Source organism: Salarias fasciatus, chromosome 18 (genome assembly GCF_902148845.1).
Source record: "Salarias fasciatus chromosome 18, fSalaFa1.1, whole genome shotgun sequence".
Taxonomy (NCBI): domain Eukaryota; kingdom Metazoa; phylum Chordata; class Actinopteri; order Blenniiformes; family Blenniidae; genus Salarias; species Salarias fasciatus.
The window spans coordinates 23,014,810-23,033,828 of record NC_043762.1 but is presented as its reverse complement, the minus strand read 5'-3'; the positions used below and the strand labels follow the sequence as shown (position 1 = coordinate 23,033,828).

The 19,019-nt window shown below is 50.6% G+C and overlaps 1 protein-coding gene across 1 annotated transcript in view; it reads left to right on the top strand.

Annotated features, from left to right (window-relative positions):
* LOC115405641 (probable G-protein coupled receptor 158) overlaps positions 1–6,221 on the top strand; it is a 70,725-nt gene extending 64,504 nt beyond the window's left edge. Inside the window, exons 10-13 of the mRNA XM_030115276.1 lie at positions 1,180–1,326; positions 1,448–1,691; positions 2,435–2,991; positions 4,933–6,221. Of these exons, the coding sequence (XP_029971136.1) occupies positions 1,180–1,326; positions 1,448–1,691; positions 2,435–2,991; positions 4,933–5,916 (1,932 nt within the window). The 3' untranslated portion in view covers positions 5,917–6,221. The remainder of the gene's footprint in view (positions 1–1,179; positions 1,327–1,447; positions 1,692–2,434; positions 2,992–4,932) is intronic.
* Positions 6,222–19,019: the final 12,798 nt, after the last annotated feature.

The following is a 19,019-nucleotide window of genomic DNA, read 5'->3' as shown; positions in this document are numbered from 1 at the left end:
AAAATGAAAAACCATCCTTACCTTACAACATCTTATTGCTGTTATAGAATTTAATTACCACTTCCAATCAAGGTTATTTGTTCGAAACGTCTGCTTCCATAGCCGAGAGTTAGATTCCGTCCTGAAGGCTCTCCGCTGTGGCCGTTGCAATAAAACACCGTGCTATAGCTTTTACACACCGTAGGCCATCAGGCATCTGAAGTGCGTCTGATATTAACAATCTAACACACACACACACACACACACACACACACACACACACACACACACACACACACACACACACACACACACACACACACACAGAGGCGTATTTGCTCCATTACCTGGAAGCCGTTCAGACGGCGTTGGGGTTCTCGTAGCTGAGCTGAGCTCTCCCGCCGGAGCCTTTATGTTCGTTCTCTCAAGCCTGATGGAAACGATTTAATTCTCCCGCTGCGTTCGAAATGCGAGCCGCCATCGCTGCCCTGCGTTCTTTTATTATTTCTTAATTAGGCACCTCAGAAGTGGAAGTCAGTTGAGTATGCCGGGATAATTAAGCACAATGGGAGGACTGGAATCCCTCACTGCGGAGGCTGCCGATACTGGGCTCGATGTTCGGGCTTTGTCGGTTGTTCAAACAACACACAACAATTTGGCTGCACAAATCACAGCATAGGCTGCGTTTGCTGTGTTAGCGCCATAATGCAGCCTTGCTGCAGCTTCACTTTCTTAACCTCGGAATCCAAATGAGGAGGAGAAAAGTGTTTCCAAGCACCGTGCTTCCAACTGACTGACTGAAACTGGTGTCGCTGAATGAATTTTGAATTAAATGAGTTGAGGTGTTTGCTGATCTATTGCCAGCTGTATCCGGTGCTCTGTGTTAAAAGTCACTGTCATCTTAGCACCTTTACCTGTGAAGAGCTAGAAGACTGAGCTGATAGGCTGTGGTTGGTTTGGCCTTCAGTCTGCAGACAGAAATCAAACCTACTAAAGAAAAGTAAAGATGAAACTGAACTGAAACAGGATATATCGACCACGACTGACTGCAGCAATCAATAATATATATAAATGATACCAAACTTCTATGGTCCTTTGTGGCAAACATGACCTTGCGTTGTTCTCCATGATGACTGCGTTCCTATGAAAACAGCGAGCGGTACCTCAGAGGCCTCTGACCTTGCCCTCCGTCTGTTTCAGTTCCTGTCTAAAGGCACCCAGGCCAGAGACGATATCGCCACCGAGGCGTACGAGGAGGAGCTGGACATGGGGAGATCCGGCTCTTACCTCAACAACAGCATCACGTCGGCTTGGAGCGAGCACAGTTTGGACCCGGAGGACATCCGGGTGAGCTGTTCTCTCTCAAATTTCCCCCCAGATAAAATGAGAGCATGTGGAAACTAAAGCCGAGTGCTCGTACGGATGTGATCAGTCCGACAACTTAACGTGAGAATGCTGCTGGTTTCAGGATGAGCTGAAGAAGCTGTACGCCCAGCTGGAAGTCTACAAACGCAAAAAGATGCTGGCCAACAACCCTCACCTCCAGAAGAAGCGAAACTCCAAGAAGGGCCTGGGCCGCACCCTGATGAAGCGCATCACCGAGATCCCCGAGACCATGCACATCCACCGCCAGTGCAGCCGCGAGGACGGCAGCGAGCACGGCAGCAACCGCAGCACCTTGAGGAGGAACCCGTTCGAGCCCAGTCACCACGGTGAGAGCCGGTTCCAGCCGACAGGCGACCCGGAGAGGTGGCCAGGCCGTCACCGTGAAAGCACAGAGACACTTAGCACCTCATTCACTCAGACAGGAGGATCCAGAGTCACCAGCGAACCGACTGTTCACTGACAGTGGAAGGAAACTAGAGCATCTGGAGAGAACTCACAAATGCAAAGAGTGAACATGCAAATCCCACACAGAGAGGAGCTTCAGCTCTGGGCGCTCACTGTGAAGCGAGGCTGCAGGTTCTCAAGCACAGGGCTCGGTCCAGCAGGGCTCCACGGGGATTGGCTGGAAAGGGACATTTGCATTCTGAATGTGCAGCTGGCAGAGCGGCGGCAGCTGGGAGAAGCTGTTGGGTCAATATTTCTCCGGCTCTGATTTGCTGTGATGGGCTGAGGGGAGAATCTCCCTGGTCTGTATGTTCCTCTTTCTGCTTTATTATTTTAACTGTGGGGGAATAAAATCTGCAAAGTGATCAGGCAGAACACATCAAATAATCAGATATATGTTTTAAAAACAAAGGGCCGTCTCTAAACAGTATTCGCTGACAGATGCAGCTCTGAAAGTTTTGAGAATAATAGTAATTATGGATCTACTTTTATCACAGGGCTTTGCAGCCTGGGTAAATGACCGTTTTCCACCAAAAAGGAAATCCCTTCAACTAGGGTCACTTCCAGTATGGCCTCGTTTTTCCTGATGAAACGTCACTGGTCTGTTTATCCTTCTCCCCTGTAGGGAAACCTCGAGACGACTCCCTGAAGAACAAAGTGATGGGTTTGAAGAAGTCGCTCAGCTACGACCACGTGTGCGATCAGGAGGAAGACGCCAGGAGCCAGACCGGCTCGGCCCCGGGAGACAAGACCCCTCCGGTCGGGAGCGTCGGGGAAGCGTCTCTTCTCGGTTCCCTCATCGGCAGAAAACACACCAAGAAGCATCCGGAGCCTCCGGCCGCCCCGCCCCGCCTGGAGCCGGCCGAGTCCACCGAGTCGGTGCCGCTCTTCTGGAAGTCGGCCAGCGCTCACAACCTGACGCACGAGAAGAAGCCCGTGCACCTGCGCACCTCCATCATGCAGAAGTCCCTCAGCGTGATCGCCAGCGCCAAGGAGAAGATGCCGGGTCTGACCGGCAAGACGCAGAGCGTGGAGGACGCCAGCAAGAAGGGCGCCAAGGGGCCGGAGGGCCGGATGCTGTCGGGCGTGGACGAGACGCCCGAGCATTTCCCCAAGATGATCATCAGCCAGTCGGTGGAGTACTCCAAGACCCCCATGAAGATGGGCATCATGAAGCAGCAGGCACGTCCGTCGTCACTCTGCTGATGAGGAGATAATCAGTGTTTACTGGCAGAAAATCAATCTGCAGTCATTCTAAGATGTGATTAATTCATTGAACACAAGAGGAAATGATTACAGATGATTAGTTTCCAGCTGTCTGAAGGGAAAACGTTCTCCGGTTTCATAACTGTTGAGGAAAAAGCTTCTTTTTACCATCAACATAACTTCAGAAGCTAAAAATCAGAGGTGGGATTGTTTCTGAGGGAGAGGATAGGAGATTGTTCAGCTTCGGGCGAAAGAAAAGAGAAATTGGATTATTGGAGTGGTACGATGCCCTGAGCGCGAGGCGCTGCTAAATCAGCTGGGACGGCGGGAAATCATTCACAGTGCTTCTCTGAACCGCCTCCCTCTCTAAGCGTTTTGCTTTTCTCTTGGATGTATGTCTGGAACCTAAGTGTGAGAAAGTGAGCAGAGCGAAGTTCTGGCTGGCTGGGAGTCCAATCAGAGAGCGTTTACACTCCCGTCACAGCCGAGCCAGAGTCACTCTGCAGTTCTGTCACAGGCTGCAGAAAAGAAGGGAATTCTGCGCAGACAGGGAGTCCAGGGTGGCCGGATGATTAAACACAAGGCTGAACCCTGGAGAATAAGGATCAGCACAGCTTTCTGAGTTTACCATTTGGTCCAGGAGCCTGAGATGGTTGTGGGTTTGAATCCAGGCCAGTCCTCTCTGTGTAGAGTTTCCATGTATGCTACTTTATGATTAAAGTTATCTGTTTTCCTCTCGGCTGCAGAAGACGCAAACGGGCGCAGTCAGAGCTTTATATTTCAAGCAGCACAGTGGCAGGAAGATGGGAAATGTGAGAACAACGCAGGCGGAGGACCCGGCGCTGAATAAGTCCAGTATTAGCATTCGTTTGTGGTAGCAACATTTCTGGCTGCTGGACAAATGGAGCTCCAGTCTTCAGCGGGAGTCCTGAGGGGAGGTGTGGTCGGCTCTGGAGCTGCCTCATGCTCTCCGCTGCCTTCACCAACTCGCCGCTCGCCAGCTGACAGGGCGAGTGTTTAGAGGCTTGTGTGAAACTCAAACTGCTGTCAGGGTTCACAGAAAGCTGCCAGGATGGGGCGGTGCTTTCATCTGGCACGCAGAACGATGGCCACTCCCACATTAATGGAATCTGCCACTCTGACAATATTGATCTGTTTGAATTAGGTTACAGGAAGTCGACACTTAGCATGAGCATTGGAACACATAATGGCTTCTGCTGAGGGGCGAGACGAGTTACAACAGCGAGGAGGCGAGTAGTACAGAAGACTTATGAACGCTTCATCTGATCATGTTTCATTTAGATTAGAATCTTAGATTAGATTCTAATCAGAGGTTTGATCATTTGAATCCTGTCATTCAAAGTTTAAGTCACATCAGCTAAAATGTTGCTAACCTGGCTCCCAATGCAACATGTGGATCACATGATCAGCCCAGATGGGAGCAGCTGGAACAGTCCTGTGGAACAGTGTAGCTTCGCCTCATAAGGTGTTCTTTCTGGAGCTCGTTCATGTCCTGCAGTGCCACGGAGACAGGTGTGAGGTTGAGGGCAGGAAGGGCGGTTTACAGGCCGCGGCGGAGCGCTGTCAGGTCAGTGTGAAGACCGGAACCCTGGGGAGGGACGTCCTCCAGCGATGCTCCCTCTGAGCTGCCAGTGTAGGTGGACTGAAGCTGAGAGTTCTGAAAAGGTTTCATGTACAGTTTTTTTCTCCTTCCATTTTTTGCTCAGTTCAGCATTGTGTTGAAAATGACAATGTGCTTTGTGAGCTTTTGTAAACACACATATTGTAATACACACATTTTCTCCTGAAAGGTCACATCAGCACAGTAGCTTTAAAGTAGAGCTCCTGCTGTTTTAATGAATTGACGTACTTATGAACTGATTAATTCAGAGTGTGATGTGTTGTTTGCTGTTACAGGTGAGCGGCAGCCAGCCGTCGATCTGCTCCGAGACTGGCAGGAACCTGTATGACCTTTCCGAGGTTTGTCCCTGGGAGACGGAGGAACCTCAGACTCCCTCCGAGACCAAGACCCAGAAGCACGTCTCCATCGCTCCCGGAGAAACCACGGCCGGATCCCGCCGAGGAAGCAGCAGCTCTGGAGCGGCCAAGGCCGGCCGCTCCCAGCAGAGGCTGAGAGGAGGCCAGTCGCCTTCCAACAGACGCCGCGCCAAAGACAAAGCGGCGGAGAGGGAGGAGGCGAGAGAATCACGGAAAGCTCGGCCTCCGAGGTCGCCGCTCCCTCTGAAGCCCGACGTTTGCCCCTGGGAGTTTGAGGAGCAGCCGATGATCTCCGTGGGAGGAGATTCAGATTCCATCTCTCCAGACAGAATCAGGCGCAAGAAAAGCGTCACGCCCACAGACGGGAAGCCCAAAGGCCTCCACTCCGACTACTCCAAGTCCACCGGCAGCCTCCTGCAGCCGCCGTCCCTCATGGTCGAGATCTGCCCGTGGGACTACGCCGGCCCGCCTTCGCCCAAGCAGGAGAAGACCTGCAACAGCCCGACGGCGCACAGGAAGAAGCGGAAAGGGTCGTCCTCGTCCAACCACAAGTCCGAGAAGGACAAAGGGAGGGAGAAGAGCAGGGAGAGGCGGAGCTCCTCCAGCAAGCCGCCGTCCGAGAGGCGGCGCGTCAGCCAGTCGTCGGAGTGCGGCGCGCCGGCCTCCGAGCGCCGGAGGAGCTCCGCCAGAGACCCGGAGGCGGCGGAGAACCGGAGGGCGGAGCTGTGCTCCCGGGAGGCCGAGCGCTCACAGCCCGGCTCGGCGCAGACTCGAAAATCCCCGGAGAAGAAGAAAGACGGCTCTTTGACTCCTAGCTACAAACCCGCCGTCATGGGCGGGGCCAAGATGGTGGACGTCTGTCCCTGGGACTTTCAGGAGCAGGACTCCGGGGGGAGGGCGTGATGACCACTGCGACCATTGTCACTTTTTTTGTATTCACCAACTGACGGCACAAAGCAAATAATCAGAGCACAGCACTGCAGTGGGTCAGGCGTCTCCTGGCGGTCACCTTGGCGAGAGGAGACTCTTCATCCTGCTGCCGTTGATGCAACCCCGATGTAACCAAACAGCAAACATCTCTCTGTTACAGAGCAGGCAACGCAACCTCCAAGTCACTGTAAAGGAGGTTTTTTGTCTGCACTTTCGCTTGCACATTGTCAGAGGTACATAGTTTGTATGTTTTATCACATCAGAGGATTAAAAAAAAAAATATATATATATATATATATACATCACACCAGCAGATAGGACAATCATTCACACAGTTGAATCTCTAACCTGAGCTTCTCTCTGTTAGGCTGATGATTTTCCACGATATATACTGAGCCAAAGGAGATCATCAGATTCTGACGAGACGAGGGGAAAAAAAACGACCTGAGGAAGAGAGAGAAGCGATGTGAGCTCAGAGAAGCAGGACCAAAGCCCCAGACACAGCTGAGCTGCCTTATCTGTAGGCCAAATGCATAATTCATGGATCAAAACGGATCTGTTAGGTTAGAGGACCGAGGGAATAACAACGGATTGTCCCACAGCTTCATAAGAAAAACTGTCTTTTGACTGTATGTGTTTTTCTAAAACGCCGTCGCATGTGGCAGTTTATCAGCATCCAATAACTGAATGTGAATCGGTCGACCTGTACTCGGATATGACAGTGGAACTTTGTGATGTTGTTGCCTTTGGTATTTGTCTCCTAACGTGCCACGTGATGCTCTTGAAGCGATTGCTCCCAAAAGTGTGCACACATTTCCGAGATGGCTTGCAGTGGAGTGATTCTCTGAAGCGTCTGAGCGGTGGGTATTTCTTTCCCGTTTCGCTCCTTCCTGCTCGGATGTCCCACCGTTCGGAGCGATGCCCTCACTCTGCAGGCTGGAGTAACCACACATGCATAAAAAATGTGATGAAGTCTTTTCAAGGACCAAAACCCAGTCTGACAAGGGTGGAGGACGTGAATAATGCATTTTCCTCCCCCTATCACTTAGTTACTCATTTTACTTCCGCCTGAATGCACCTTCCTTCAAGTCTTTGCACACATTCAGTTGCTGAAACCACAACTATGCATGGCCAAAGCTTTTCTATCTTGTTTTGTTTCGCCTTGTTTTTTGTTTTGCTGCATTCAGAGAACGACTAATTCACCGTCTCGGCATCGTCCTGGACGGCAGCAGTCAGCCTCTCTCTCCCGCCGCCCACCACTGACGCTCACGGCAACGCCACCGCAGTCGGTTCAACTTCAATACGGCATATGTGCATGGCAGCGAAGATACAGGGAGTGTGAGCCACTGAAATTCACACACAAAGCAAAAGGAACGATAGCATATGTTATGAAATGCTCCAAGGAGGCATGTGGATATAGATGTTTTTATCAGGCTTGAAAAAATAAGACAAAGTGGTCAGTAAGTGAACGTCTTGATAAATAACCGTGACCCACCACTCTTAACGTAACACACACCTTTGTTCTCAGGTGGTTGAAGGCTGGTTGCCCACTTCATGTATTTTATGCTTATGATACTTAAGATGTTGCTCTGAAAAGAGACAAACTGTTGTAGCATCCACACGGCATTATTTATGTTGTACATTCATATTGTGTTGCATGTACATAAGAGAAAATGCTCTCTTCTCAATTCTGGATTAAATATTTCTACCAAACGCCACTCTGGGTGACTTTATGTTCATTTCCGTTTGGTGTGTTTTAAAAAAATGCTTTTCACTCCTTTCTTCACAGGATGGTTCGAGCCTGATCACCAAACACAGCCTGTCAGTCTGAAATACAGTTTGCAGGATTACAGTCAGAACCTGAAACCATCAAAACACAAAACCTGATCTATTTTAAAACACTCATCTCTTCAAATGCAGGTCTTCACGATCTGCACAACACTGCCACCACGTGGAGAGAAAAGGTCATGACATACGGAGTTTCCTGTATCAAACGCTGGCTGCACATGCAGCCACAATTCCATCTGGTGTGGGCAGAATCAGTGAAGTAGAGGCATTTAAATTTCATCTTTAACGTTTTTATTTGCTGTGTTTCAGAGTAAACGTGATGAAAATGTCTTTATTTTCACAAAAGCAAACAATTAGCACTAAAAATGACACCAAGCTCGACATAAAGCCAAATTTATTGATATCCTCTGTTGCAAAATGCAGATAAATATAAAGAAAGCGTCTAAAGTAGCTGTTGCATTATGCATGGCTTTGTTCGCAGTGACAGGGCTTGAAGCAGGAAAAGATCGCATGACTGAAATTTTTTTTTTTTTTTTGGGTGGGGGGGTGGGGGGGGGTCATGAGTCACAGACAGTGTAACGCGTCCATCCGGAACTATTAAAGTACAAAAGGATAAGTTCGGTTTAAACAGTTTTCATGTTGTTTATAGAACGAAGTAGAACAATATACTCATATAGATGTTTATAGAAGATGTTTGCAGTGCAGAGATCTTCTTCTTCTTTGGAGTGGGTGGCAGCAACTTTGGTGCACAGCGCTACCTATTGTGTCTCTTGGTGAATGTACTTCAGTTTACATCCACATCACCATATTCACTTCAGAGATGTGTAAACCCGCAACAACAGCATGTATTTTACGACACCAGGCTGTGGTGGAGGAGAGGCGTGAGTGGACCATGAGGAAATATTGGTGAAACTAATGAGTTTTTGGATGATTAAAGCTGTTTTGGGAGCCGGCGCCACACATGCCCTATTGGTTAACAGTATACGGATGTCTGCAGCTCGACCTTGGATTTAAATTTCTCCAGAAGCACTGTTCGGATCAGAAAAGCATTCGGGGTCAGTATATTGTTCTAGTTCGTTCTATAAACAACGTGAAAACTGTTTAAACCGAACTTATCCTTTAAATCCCGTTGACGGCGCTGCCAGGTCTTCATCTTCCCATCCAACCACTAGACCCGCTCCAGTACTAATACAAAGCCTTTCCCAACAACTTATTATTATTGTTTTGTGTTCTCCAACATCAGTGATGGCAAGTAACGAAGTACAAATACTTCGTTACTGTACTTAAGTAAAAATTTCAGGTACTTTTTACTTTTAGAAGTATTTATTTTTCTGACAACTTTTTACTTTTACTCCCTACATTTTGAATCTAAATATTGGTACTTTCTACTCCTTGTATTTTCCCAAAAAGCTTGTTACTTCTTTGAATATATATTATTTATTTTAGGGCTGGGCACGTTAACGCACTGCTTCCATAAACGCCGGCAAACACACCGCACTCCAGCTGAGCGTCAAAAAAGCACACAGGCCACGTCGCTTTTAGCGGTGAAACACGGTCCATTCCTCATTATTTGCCATATTGAACCAGGCCGAATTCCTTCAACATACAATTTGGCTTAATAGCGGGAAGTATGAGGCACAATTCAGCTTGACTTACGGAATGTCTTACAGAATTATTCTTGCAAAAAAAAAACCAACAAAAAAAACATAATCCCGTCCCTGGCTGGGGGCAGGATGATCAGTACAGAGTACTTTTTTTTTAATTAACTATCTTTATTGGAAGCAATTTCAATACAACATATGATACAGTGTGATGGACAGAACTTCCAGAATATCATTTTTTCCAATATTTTTAAACATCCACCCACCCCCTACCCCACCCCAAAGGAGAGAGGTTCTCAATGAATGTGTATTGTCCCAATGTAAACAACACAGAATATACAACAAAAACAAAAACAAAAGAAAAACAACAAAAAATAGCTAAATGAAATAAGAAAAAAATCTAATTAATTAATCGAAATAAATAAATAAAGCATAAAATGAAGGGAGGGCTCAGTCATCACGATCAGGCATGGATGTCAATGATTCAATGTAATTTAAGAGAGGTCTCCAAGTCTTCGCAAACAAATTTGGGGAACCATGAAGAGAAAATCTAAGCTTTTCAAGCCTGATGGATAGCAACACCTCCTGTTGGAAATATTCTGTTTGATTATCATTGCCAAATGCATTCATTGTTAAATGTTGTCTTGAAATGCACAGGAAGCTTAAGTTGACTCAGCAGGAGGAGTGACTTGCCTGCATTCTCCAGAATGCTGATTGAGAGCATCTTATCTATGCTGACAGAGTGTGTGTTACCCTTTTTCTGTTGCCAGTGCCACATTTTACCTAAACTACAAGAATTTTCTATTAATTCATCACTGCAAGTGAAAAATCTGGGTGTGATCTTCAATTCTGAGCTGAATTTTATCCAACACATTAAAGGTGCTGTAGGCAGGATTCTGCATCTGCGCCATCTTGCTTAGGGTTACCTAAGCAAGATGGCAATTTGACCCATCTAAGATGGCGATTTGAATCCCAGCACAGCCAATCCTGTCCTGTTTTCTCTGACATCACGCCCTTACGCAAGTTAAGCCCCTCCCACAAGAACGTGTGACAAACGCCCCTCGACCAATCATGGTTAGAACCTCAGGGGCTCTTCTGATTGGTCAAAGATACCTGGAGCTGTCAAGATTCCGTTTTGGCTCAGAACAGAGACAGATGGAAATGCTGCGCCCTCGCGGTAGTGCAGTTATGCTACACTCCTAAAGGATTATCAATGGATACTCTAACATCTAATCCAAAGAAAACACAGAAAAATTAGCATTGACTAGCAAAATCCTGCCTACAGCACCTTAAAGAACATCAGCAGAGTTGGTTTTTATCACTTAAAAAACATAGCCAGAGTCCGCCCTATTCTCTCTCGGGCCAACACGGAGACGCTAATGCATGCTTTTATCACCAGTCATATTGACTATTGCAATGGCTTCTTTCTGGTCTTCCGAAGCAGAGCATTAAAGGTTTACAACTTTTACAAAATTCAGCAGCTCGTGTCCTGACAAGAACTAGAAAGCGGGCCGGGCCCACATTACACCAGTTTTAAAATCGCTGCATTGGCTCTCCGTGTCTCTCAGGATCGATTTTAAGATTCTCAATGGTTTTTAAGTGTCTTAATGGTCTTGGGCCTTCTTAGCTTTCAGATCTGCTTTTACCCTGTCAGCCTCCGCGGACCCTGCCCTCCTGTGGCAAGCGTCTCCTCCAAATACCTCATGTTAACTTAAAGACTCAGGGTGAGGTATCTCTCAAGTTCTATGGTCCTAAACTCTGGAACGACTTGCCGTGAAAGATCAGGGACGCGGAGAAAGTTCACATTTTTAAGAGCAGGCTCAAGACCCACCTTTTTGGTCTAGCTTTTAACTGATATTTACGTATTTTTAGTTTAGTCTTGATTTGGTATCATTTGTTACTTAATCATCTGTTTTATTTATCTTATTTATGTTGTATTTATTCATTATCCTATTAATATTTTATAATGCTTGTGCTCTACTCTATATTTTAGCCTCATTTAGCCTTTTTTAGTCTTAAGTTTTTATGTTTTTACCTATTGTTATTTTCAAGTGTTTCCTCTGGGGGAGCCCTCTGCATCGGCAGCGGGGCTCGCTTGTGGCTTTCAGACTGCTGTGCTGTGGGTTCTTGGTGGAGATTTGGGGATCACTCCCCCGTCTCCTCTGGGTGTCCTGTGCAGGAGCCCTGGTTGCCATGGGCGACCTGCTGCTCTCGATGTAGATGGCTCCTGGGTGTGTTTCCTCTTCTAACTCATCTGTGCCCAGCCTTATATTCTATTTTAATACTCACTTCATTAGTTTATGGTGGAGGAAGGGGGGCGGGGTGGAGGGATGGTCTGTGTTCTTGTGCTGTATCTTTGGTTTTGGGGAAGACGCACTGGTAGGTTGAACAGGTTTGCTTTTAGTCAGTGAAGCACTTTGTGTTGCAATTTTTATGTGTAGATTCAAGGCTGTGAAGCAGGGTTGTTGGTGATGCAGGTTGAACAGACGGCATAGACGAGTCTTTGCATTTCATGTATCAACACACACACACACACACACACACACACACACACACGCACACGCACACGCACACGCACACGCACACACACACACACACAGAGTTGTAGAATTTCCAAAAAAACTGAAAGCCTTCCTATTAAGGGGTGGGCTTAAAAGGCTCTTGAGACTCCTTTTCCATCAAGTGAACATGCAAACTGCACGTTTCAAAGACACATTCTTCAACATTTGTTTTTTTTTTAATTTAATTTAATTTTTTTTTACATTTTCATAATGAAGATATCAGTACATTAATCAATATATACAGAGGGGGGCTGCTGCTGGGGGCTGAGGGGACTGAGGGGGGCCGGAGGGGCCGGAGGTGGGCCTGAGGAGGACTGCTGCTGGAGGCGTGAGGGGTGGCCTGAGGAGGACTGCTGCTGGAGGCCTGAGGGGGGCCAGACGAGTGCTGCTGCTGGAGGCCTGAGGAGGGCTGCTAATGGCTGCCTGAGGGGGGCCTGAGGGGGGCCTGAGGAGGGCTGCTGCTGGGTGCCAGAGGGGCCTGAGGAGGGCTGCTGGGTGCCTGGGGGGCCTGAGGAGGGCAGCTGCTGGAGGCCTGAGGGGGGGCCTGAGGACGGCTGCTTCTGGGGGCCTGAGTGGGGGCCTGAGGACGGCTGCTGCTGTTGGCCTGAGGGGGACCGGAGGAGGACTGCTGCTGGGGGCCTGAGGGGGGCCTGAGGAGGGCAGCTGCTGGGGGCCTGAGGGGGGCCTGAGGAGGGCAGCTGCTGGGTGCCAGAGGGGCCTGAGGAGGGCTGCTGCTGGGGGCCGGAGGAGGGCCAGACGAGGGCTGCTGCTGGGGGCCGGAGGAGGGGTGCTGCTGGGGGCCTGAGGGGGGCCTGAGGAGGGCTGCTGCTGGGGGCCTGAGGGGGGGCCTGAGGACGGCTGCTTCTGGGGGCCTGAGTGGGGCCTGAGGAGGGCTGCTGCTGGGGAACTGAGGGGCTTGAGAAGGGCTGCTGCTGGGGGCCTTAGGGTGGCCTGAGGAGGGCTGCTTCTGGGGGCCTGAGGGGGGGCCTGAGGACGGCTGTTTCTGGGGGCCTGAGTGGGGCCTGAGGAGGGCTGCTGCTGGGGAACTGAGGGGCTTGAGAAGGGCTGCTGCTGGAGGCCTGAGGAGGGCTGCTGCTGGCTGCCTGAGGGGGGCCGGAGGAGGGGTGCTGCTGAGGGCCTGAGGGGGACCTGACAAGGGCTGCTGCTGGGGGCCTGAGGACGGCTGCTTCTGGGGGCCTGAGTGGGGCCTGAGGAGGGCTGCTGCTGGGGAACTGAGGGGCTTGAGAAGGGCTGCTGCTGGGGGCCTTAGGGTGGCCTGAGGAGGGCTGCTTCTGGGGGCCTGAGGGGGGGCCTGAGGACGGCTGTTTCTGGGGGCCTGAGTGGGGCCTGAGGAGGGCTGCTGCTGGGGAACTGAGGGGCTTGAGAAGGGCGGCTGCTGGAGGCCTGAGGAGGGCTGCTGCTGGCGGCCTGAGGGGGGCCGGAGGAGGGGTGCTGCTGAGGGCCTGAGGGGGACCTGACAAGGGCTGCTGCTGGGGGCCTGAGGAGGGCTGCTGCTGGTTGCCTGAGGGGGGCCTGAGGAGGGCTGCTGCTGCACGCCTGAGGGCGCCTGAGGAGGGCTGCTGCTGGGGGCCGGAGGAGGGCTGCTTCTGGGGGTCTGAGATGCCGATGTTGGGCGTAAGGAGGGCTGCTGCTGGAGGCCTGAGGGGGGCCGGAGGAGGGCTGTTGCTGGGTGCCAGAGGGGCCTGAGGAGGGCTGCTTGGGGCCTGGGGGGCCTGACGAGGGCTGCTTCTGGAGGCCTGAGGAGGGCTGCTGCTGGGGGCCTTAGGGGGGCCTGATGAGGGCTGCTGCTGGGGGCCTGAGGGGGGCCTGACGAGGGCTGCTGCTGGGGGCCTGAGGGGGGCCTGAGGAGGGCTGCTGCTGGGGGCCTGAGGGGGGCCTGAGGAGGGCAGCTGCTGGGTGCCAGAGGGGCCTGAGGAGGGCTGCTGGGTGCCTGGGGGGCCTGACGAGGGCTCCTGCTGGAGGCCTGAGTGGGGCCTGAGGAGGGCTGCTGCTGAGGGCCTCATGGGCTTGAGAAGGGCTGCTGCTGTGGGCCGGAGGTGGGCCTGAGGAGGGCTGCTGCTAGGGGCCTAAGAGGGCCCTGAGGAGGGCTGCTGCTGGGGGCCAGAGGAGGGCTGCTTCTAGGGGCCTGAGGGGGGCCTGAGGAGGGCTGCTGCTGGGGGCCTGAGGGGGGCCTGAGGAGGGCTGCTTCTGGGTGCCAGAGGGGCCTGAGGAGGGCTGCTGGGTGCCTGGGGGGCCTGAGGAGAGCAGCTGCTGGAGGCCTGAGGGGGGGCCTGAGGAGGGCTGCTGCTGGGGGCCCAGGGCGGGGCCTGACTAGCTCTGCTGCTGGCGGCCTGAGGGGGGCCTGATGAGGGCTGCTGCTGGGGGCCAGAGGTGGGCCTGACGAGGGCTGCTGCTGGGGGCCTGAGGGGCCTGAGAAGGGCTGCTAATGGCTGCCTGAGGATGGCCTGAGGAGAGCTGCTGCTGGGGAACTGAGGGGCCTGAGAAGGGCTGCTGCTGGAGGCCTGAGGAGGGCTGCTGCTGGCTGCCTGAGGGGGGCCGGAGGAGGGGTGCTGCTGGGGAACTGAGGGGCTTGAGAAGGGCTGCTGCTGGAGGCCTGAGGAAGGCTGCTGCTGGCTGCCTGAGGGGGACCTGACAAGGGCTGCTGCTGGTTGCCGGAGGAGGGCTGCTTCTGGGGGCCTGAGGGGGGGCCTGAGGACCGCTGCTTCTGGGGGCCTGAGTGGGGCCTGAGGAGGGCTGCTGCTGGGGAACTGAGGGGCTTGAGAAGGGCTGCTGCTGGAGGCCTGAGGAGGGCTGCTGCTGGCTGCCTGAGGGGGGCCGGAGGAGGGGTGCTGCTGAGGGCCTGAGGGGGACCTGACAAGGGCTGCTGCTGGGTGCCTGAGGAGGGCTGCTGCTGGGGGCCGGAGGACGGCTGCTTCTGGGGGCCTGAGTGGGGCCTGAGGAGGGCTGCTGCTGGGGAACTGAGGGGCTTGAGAAGGGCTGCTGCTGGGGGCCTTAGGGTGGCCTGAGGAGGGCTGCTTCTGGGGGCCTGAGGGGGGGCCTGAGGACGGCTGTTTCTGGGGGCCTGAGTGGGGCCTGAGGAGGGCTGCTGCTGGGGAACTGAGGGGCTTGAGAAGGGCTGCTGCTGGGGGCCTGAGGAGGGCTGCTGCTGGCTGCCTGAGGGGGGCCGGAGGAGGGGTGCTGCTGAGGGCCTGAGGGGGACCTGACAAGGGCTGCTGCTGGGGGCCTGAGGAGGGCTGCTGCTGGTTGCCTGAGGGGGGCCTGAGGAGGGCTGCTGCTGCACGCCTGAGGGCGCCTGAGGAGGGCTGCTGCTGGGGGCCGGAGGAGGGCTGCTTCTGGGGGTCTGAGATGCCGATGTTGGGCGTAAGGAGGGCTGCTGCTGGAGGCCTGAGGGGGGCCGGAGGAGGGCTGTTGCTGGGTGCCAGAGGGGGGCCTGAGGAGGGCAGCTGCTGGGTGCCAGAGGGGCCTGAGGAGGGCTGCTGGGTGCCTGGGGGGCCTGACGAGGGCTCCTGCTGGAGGCCTGAGTGGGGCCTGAGGAGGGCTGCTGCTGGAGGCCTGAGTGGGGCCTGAGGAGGGCTGCTGCTGGGGGCCTGAGGGGCTTGAGAAGGGCTGCTGCTGGAGGCCTGAGGAGGGCTGCTGCTGGCTGCCTGAGGGGGGCTGGAGGAGGGGTGCTTCTGGGGACCTGAGGGGGGCTTGACGAGGGCTGCTGCTGGGGGCCTGAGGGGGCCTGAGGAGGGCTGCTGCTGGAAGCCTGAGGGAGGCCTGAGGAGGGCTCCTGCTGGGGGTCTGAGATGCCTATGTGGGGCCTAAGGAGGGCTGCTGCTGGGGGCCTGGATGGAGGTTTTGATGGGGGCAGATGTGGGGCTGAAACCCTTGGCGCACGCTTGGCTCTCACCGGAAATGTGCGTTGGGCTCCAGCTGGGGGCACATATTGTTTTTCAGTGGGGGGCCTGGGTGGGGCTTCTGCTGGCGCTCTGGCTGGTGTTCCTGCTGGGGTCGTGGGTGGAGCTTCTGCCGGGGGTGAACGTAGAGCTCGTAACCTGGGCGCACGCAGGGCTCTTGCCGGGAATGTGCCTGGGGCCCCAGCAGGTGGGGTTTCTGCTGGGTGCCTGGGTGTGGCTTCTGCTGGGGGTGAACGTAGGGCTCGTACCCTGGGCGCACGCGGGGCTCTCGCCAGGAATGTGCCTGGGTATGGAGATAATTTTGTTTCTTTATTATTCAAACAATCAAAAATGGTTTTGCAAATTAAAAAGCGAGTTGAGACCAAAAACATAAAGTTGCAATTAAAAAATAAAAGTTCAATCAAATAGAATAGATCTGAGAACTAAAAGTTTAAGTGGCAACCCCACCAACTTTTTTTTTTTTTTTAGATCAAAAAAGAGAAAAGCTTTGGTTTTGAATTCTAAAGTTTTGCTTGCAAATCCAAAAGTTTTGCTTGCGAATCTGACTGAACCCAATGGGCGGGGCCAACACTGGTGGAAGAGAGAAGAGCTCCTATTGGTCGTTTTGACCTCGCTCCACCACCTGTCTCCGCCTGTTGCTGGCTGCTTCCGCATTCGGTAAAGGCCAGTACACATTACAGGCTTTTTTCAGTCTTCCCCGATTCAGAGACCACACACTAGACGACAACAGAGGACAGATCGCACCAGATCTTCCTCTCCTGATCTTCTACTGTGTGGAGTCGTTGTGGAACAGACTAGAAGATTCTTCATCAGAGAATCGGCTCCTCACTCTTCCAAATCTCGCGGAGTCAAACTTGACTTTGAGCAGTTTCCCTTCAGTCCTGTGTTCACATTAATCTCCACTATTAATAATAAGCGAAGAGCTCATTCCCTCAGGTCATTCATTCATATCGGCATTGGCTTCGTTCTTTCAGAGCACACCCACCCACCACAAAGTGATCTTTCATTCATGATTCATAATTTCTTCTGTTATTTCTTCTAGTCTGGTTCTGGATATATTATCAAAAAAGCGATTGTTTGGGCACTGCACTTGAAAGGCAGTTTCAACCATTACATTCATAGTTAGAGCGGGTGTGAAAATGTTTATATTGTGTTATTTTATGACGAATAATTATAAGTTTATATACCTGGGGCTCCTGGCCGAGCAAAGTATTAGTTAAGTATGTTGTGTTTCGGAAGTGTTCAATGGAGATCCCGGTTGGTCAGTTTGGATTGTGTTCGGGGAGTCGGTACTTAAAGGGAGGGGAAGGGTTTAGTTTCTTCTGTTTTTTTATGCTTGGTTTTATTGTTAGAGATGCATTTTCTTCAGGTTTTTTGCTGAGAGGCTATGAGGTATATTACTGTCAAACCACTTTTTTTTCTCATGAACAAGGTTGTAAAATTTGTCAGTTTTAATGTTAATGGTTTAAATGGGTCTGTCAAATGAAAAAGAGTGCTAACATATTTAAAAAAGATTTAAACTGATATAGTCTTTATTCAGGAGACTCATCTCACTATAGAAGAGCACAAAAAATTAAAGAGAGGGTGGATAGGCCAGGTTTTCTCCTTGTCTTTTAACTCCAAGGCAAGAGGTGTCGCTATTTTGATAAATAAAAATATTCTCATCACTATCCATGATACAATTACTCACCCATTAGGCCGCTACGTTTTGATAAATTGTCAACTTTACTCAGAGCAATGGACTTTGCTAAATCTTTATGCTCCAAACTATGATGATGTTTCTTTTATCTAGGACATTTTTCAGGCGGTCATAAACATATTCTTATGGGAGGAGACTTCAACTTCTGTTTGGATCCAGTACTGGATAAATCTTCAACCTCCATTTCCAAAACAAACTCAGCCTTAACTGCTTTGTCATTTATGAATGATTTAAATCTAGCAGACGTCTGGAGGCAAATGCAGCCCCAAAACATAAACTACTCTTATTATTCGGGCCGGAATAATTCACACACAAGAATTGATTTTTTCTTACTGTCAACACAGTTGAGTTACAGAGCATTAGAGTCCGAATATTTACCAAGGATTCTCTCTGATCATTCCCCGCTTACTCTGTCTATAGAAATGCCAGACAAAGGACCAACTTTATACAGGTGGCCTTTGAATCCAACCCTCCTAAAGAAAACTGACTTCTGTACTTTTATCAGGAAAAAAAATCTAACTATTTTGTGAAACAAATTGCGCCTCCTCACCAAATAGTTTCATATTATGGGATACATTAAAAGCTTATTTAAGAGGCAGATCATTTCCTATACAAATAGACTTAAAAAAAAAATGTTAGACAGCAGAATTGGAAATTTTAGAGAGTGAAATTCTGAGCCTGGAGAAAAATTTTCAACATCATTAAGATAAAAAGACTTACAATTTATTGGTCAATAAAAAATTTAAGTATAATACATTAGGTACTTATAGAGCTGAGAAGAAAATTTTAAGAACAAAATAAAGGCACTATGAATTGGGGGAAAAAGCTCAAAAAGTCCTGTCTTCGCAGTTCAAAAGGGAGGAAAGTTTAAAAACAATTAATCAAATTGAAAATGAATGTGGATGCATTACCCAAAATCCGAAAGAAATAAATGAAACCTTCAAAAACTTTTATGTTAATCTATATAAATTAGAATCACTGGAAGATCTGTCTGCAGTAGATACATTTTTATCTAATCTAGGACAAGAGGGATCTCGATCTCCCATTTACTTCAAAAGAAATCCGGAGGCTTTATCTTCTTTACAATCCAATAAATCACCAGGGGAAGATGGGTTTCCTCCTGAATTTTATAAAGAGTTTAAGGATTTGCTTGTGCCTCTTCTTATGGATGTAATAAATCTAGCATCCAGAACACAAAGACTTCCTGACTCCTTTTTTTCCGGCTATAATTACAGTGATCCCTAAAAAAAAACAAAGATCCCCTAAAGTGCTCATCTTATAGACCGATCTCCCTTTTGAATATTGATTATAAAGTGATTTCTAAAGCTCTAGCAAATAGGCTGAGTAAATATTTACCAAAACTGACACACCCAGACCAGGTGGGTTTTATTCAGAAGAGATCCTCTGCCAATAATTTATGCAGGTTGTTTAATATTATTCATGAGGCAACATCCAGTGCTGAACCCAGTATAGATGTCACTTTAGATGCTGAAAAAGCCTTTGACAG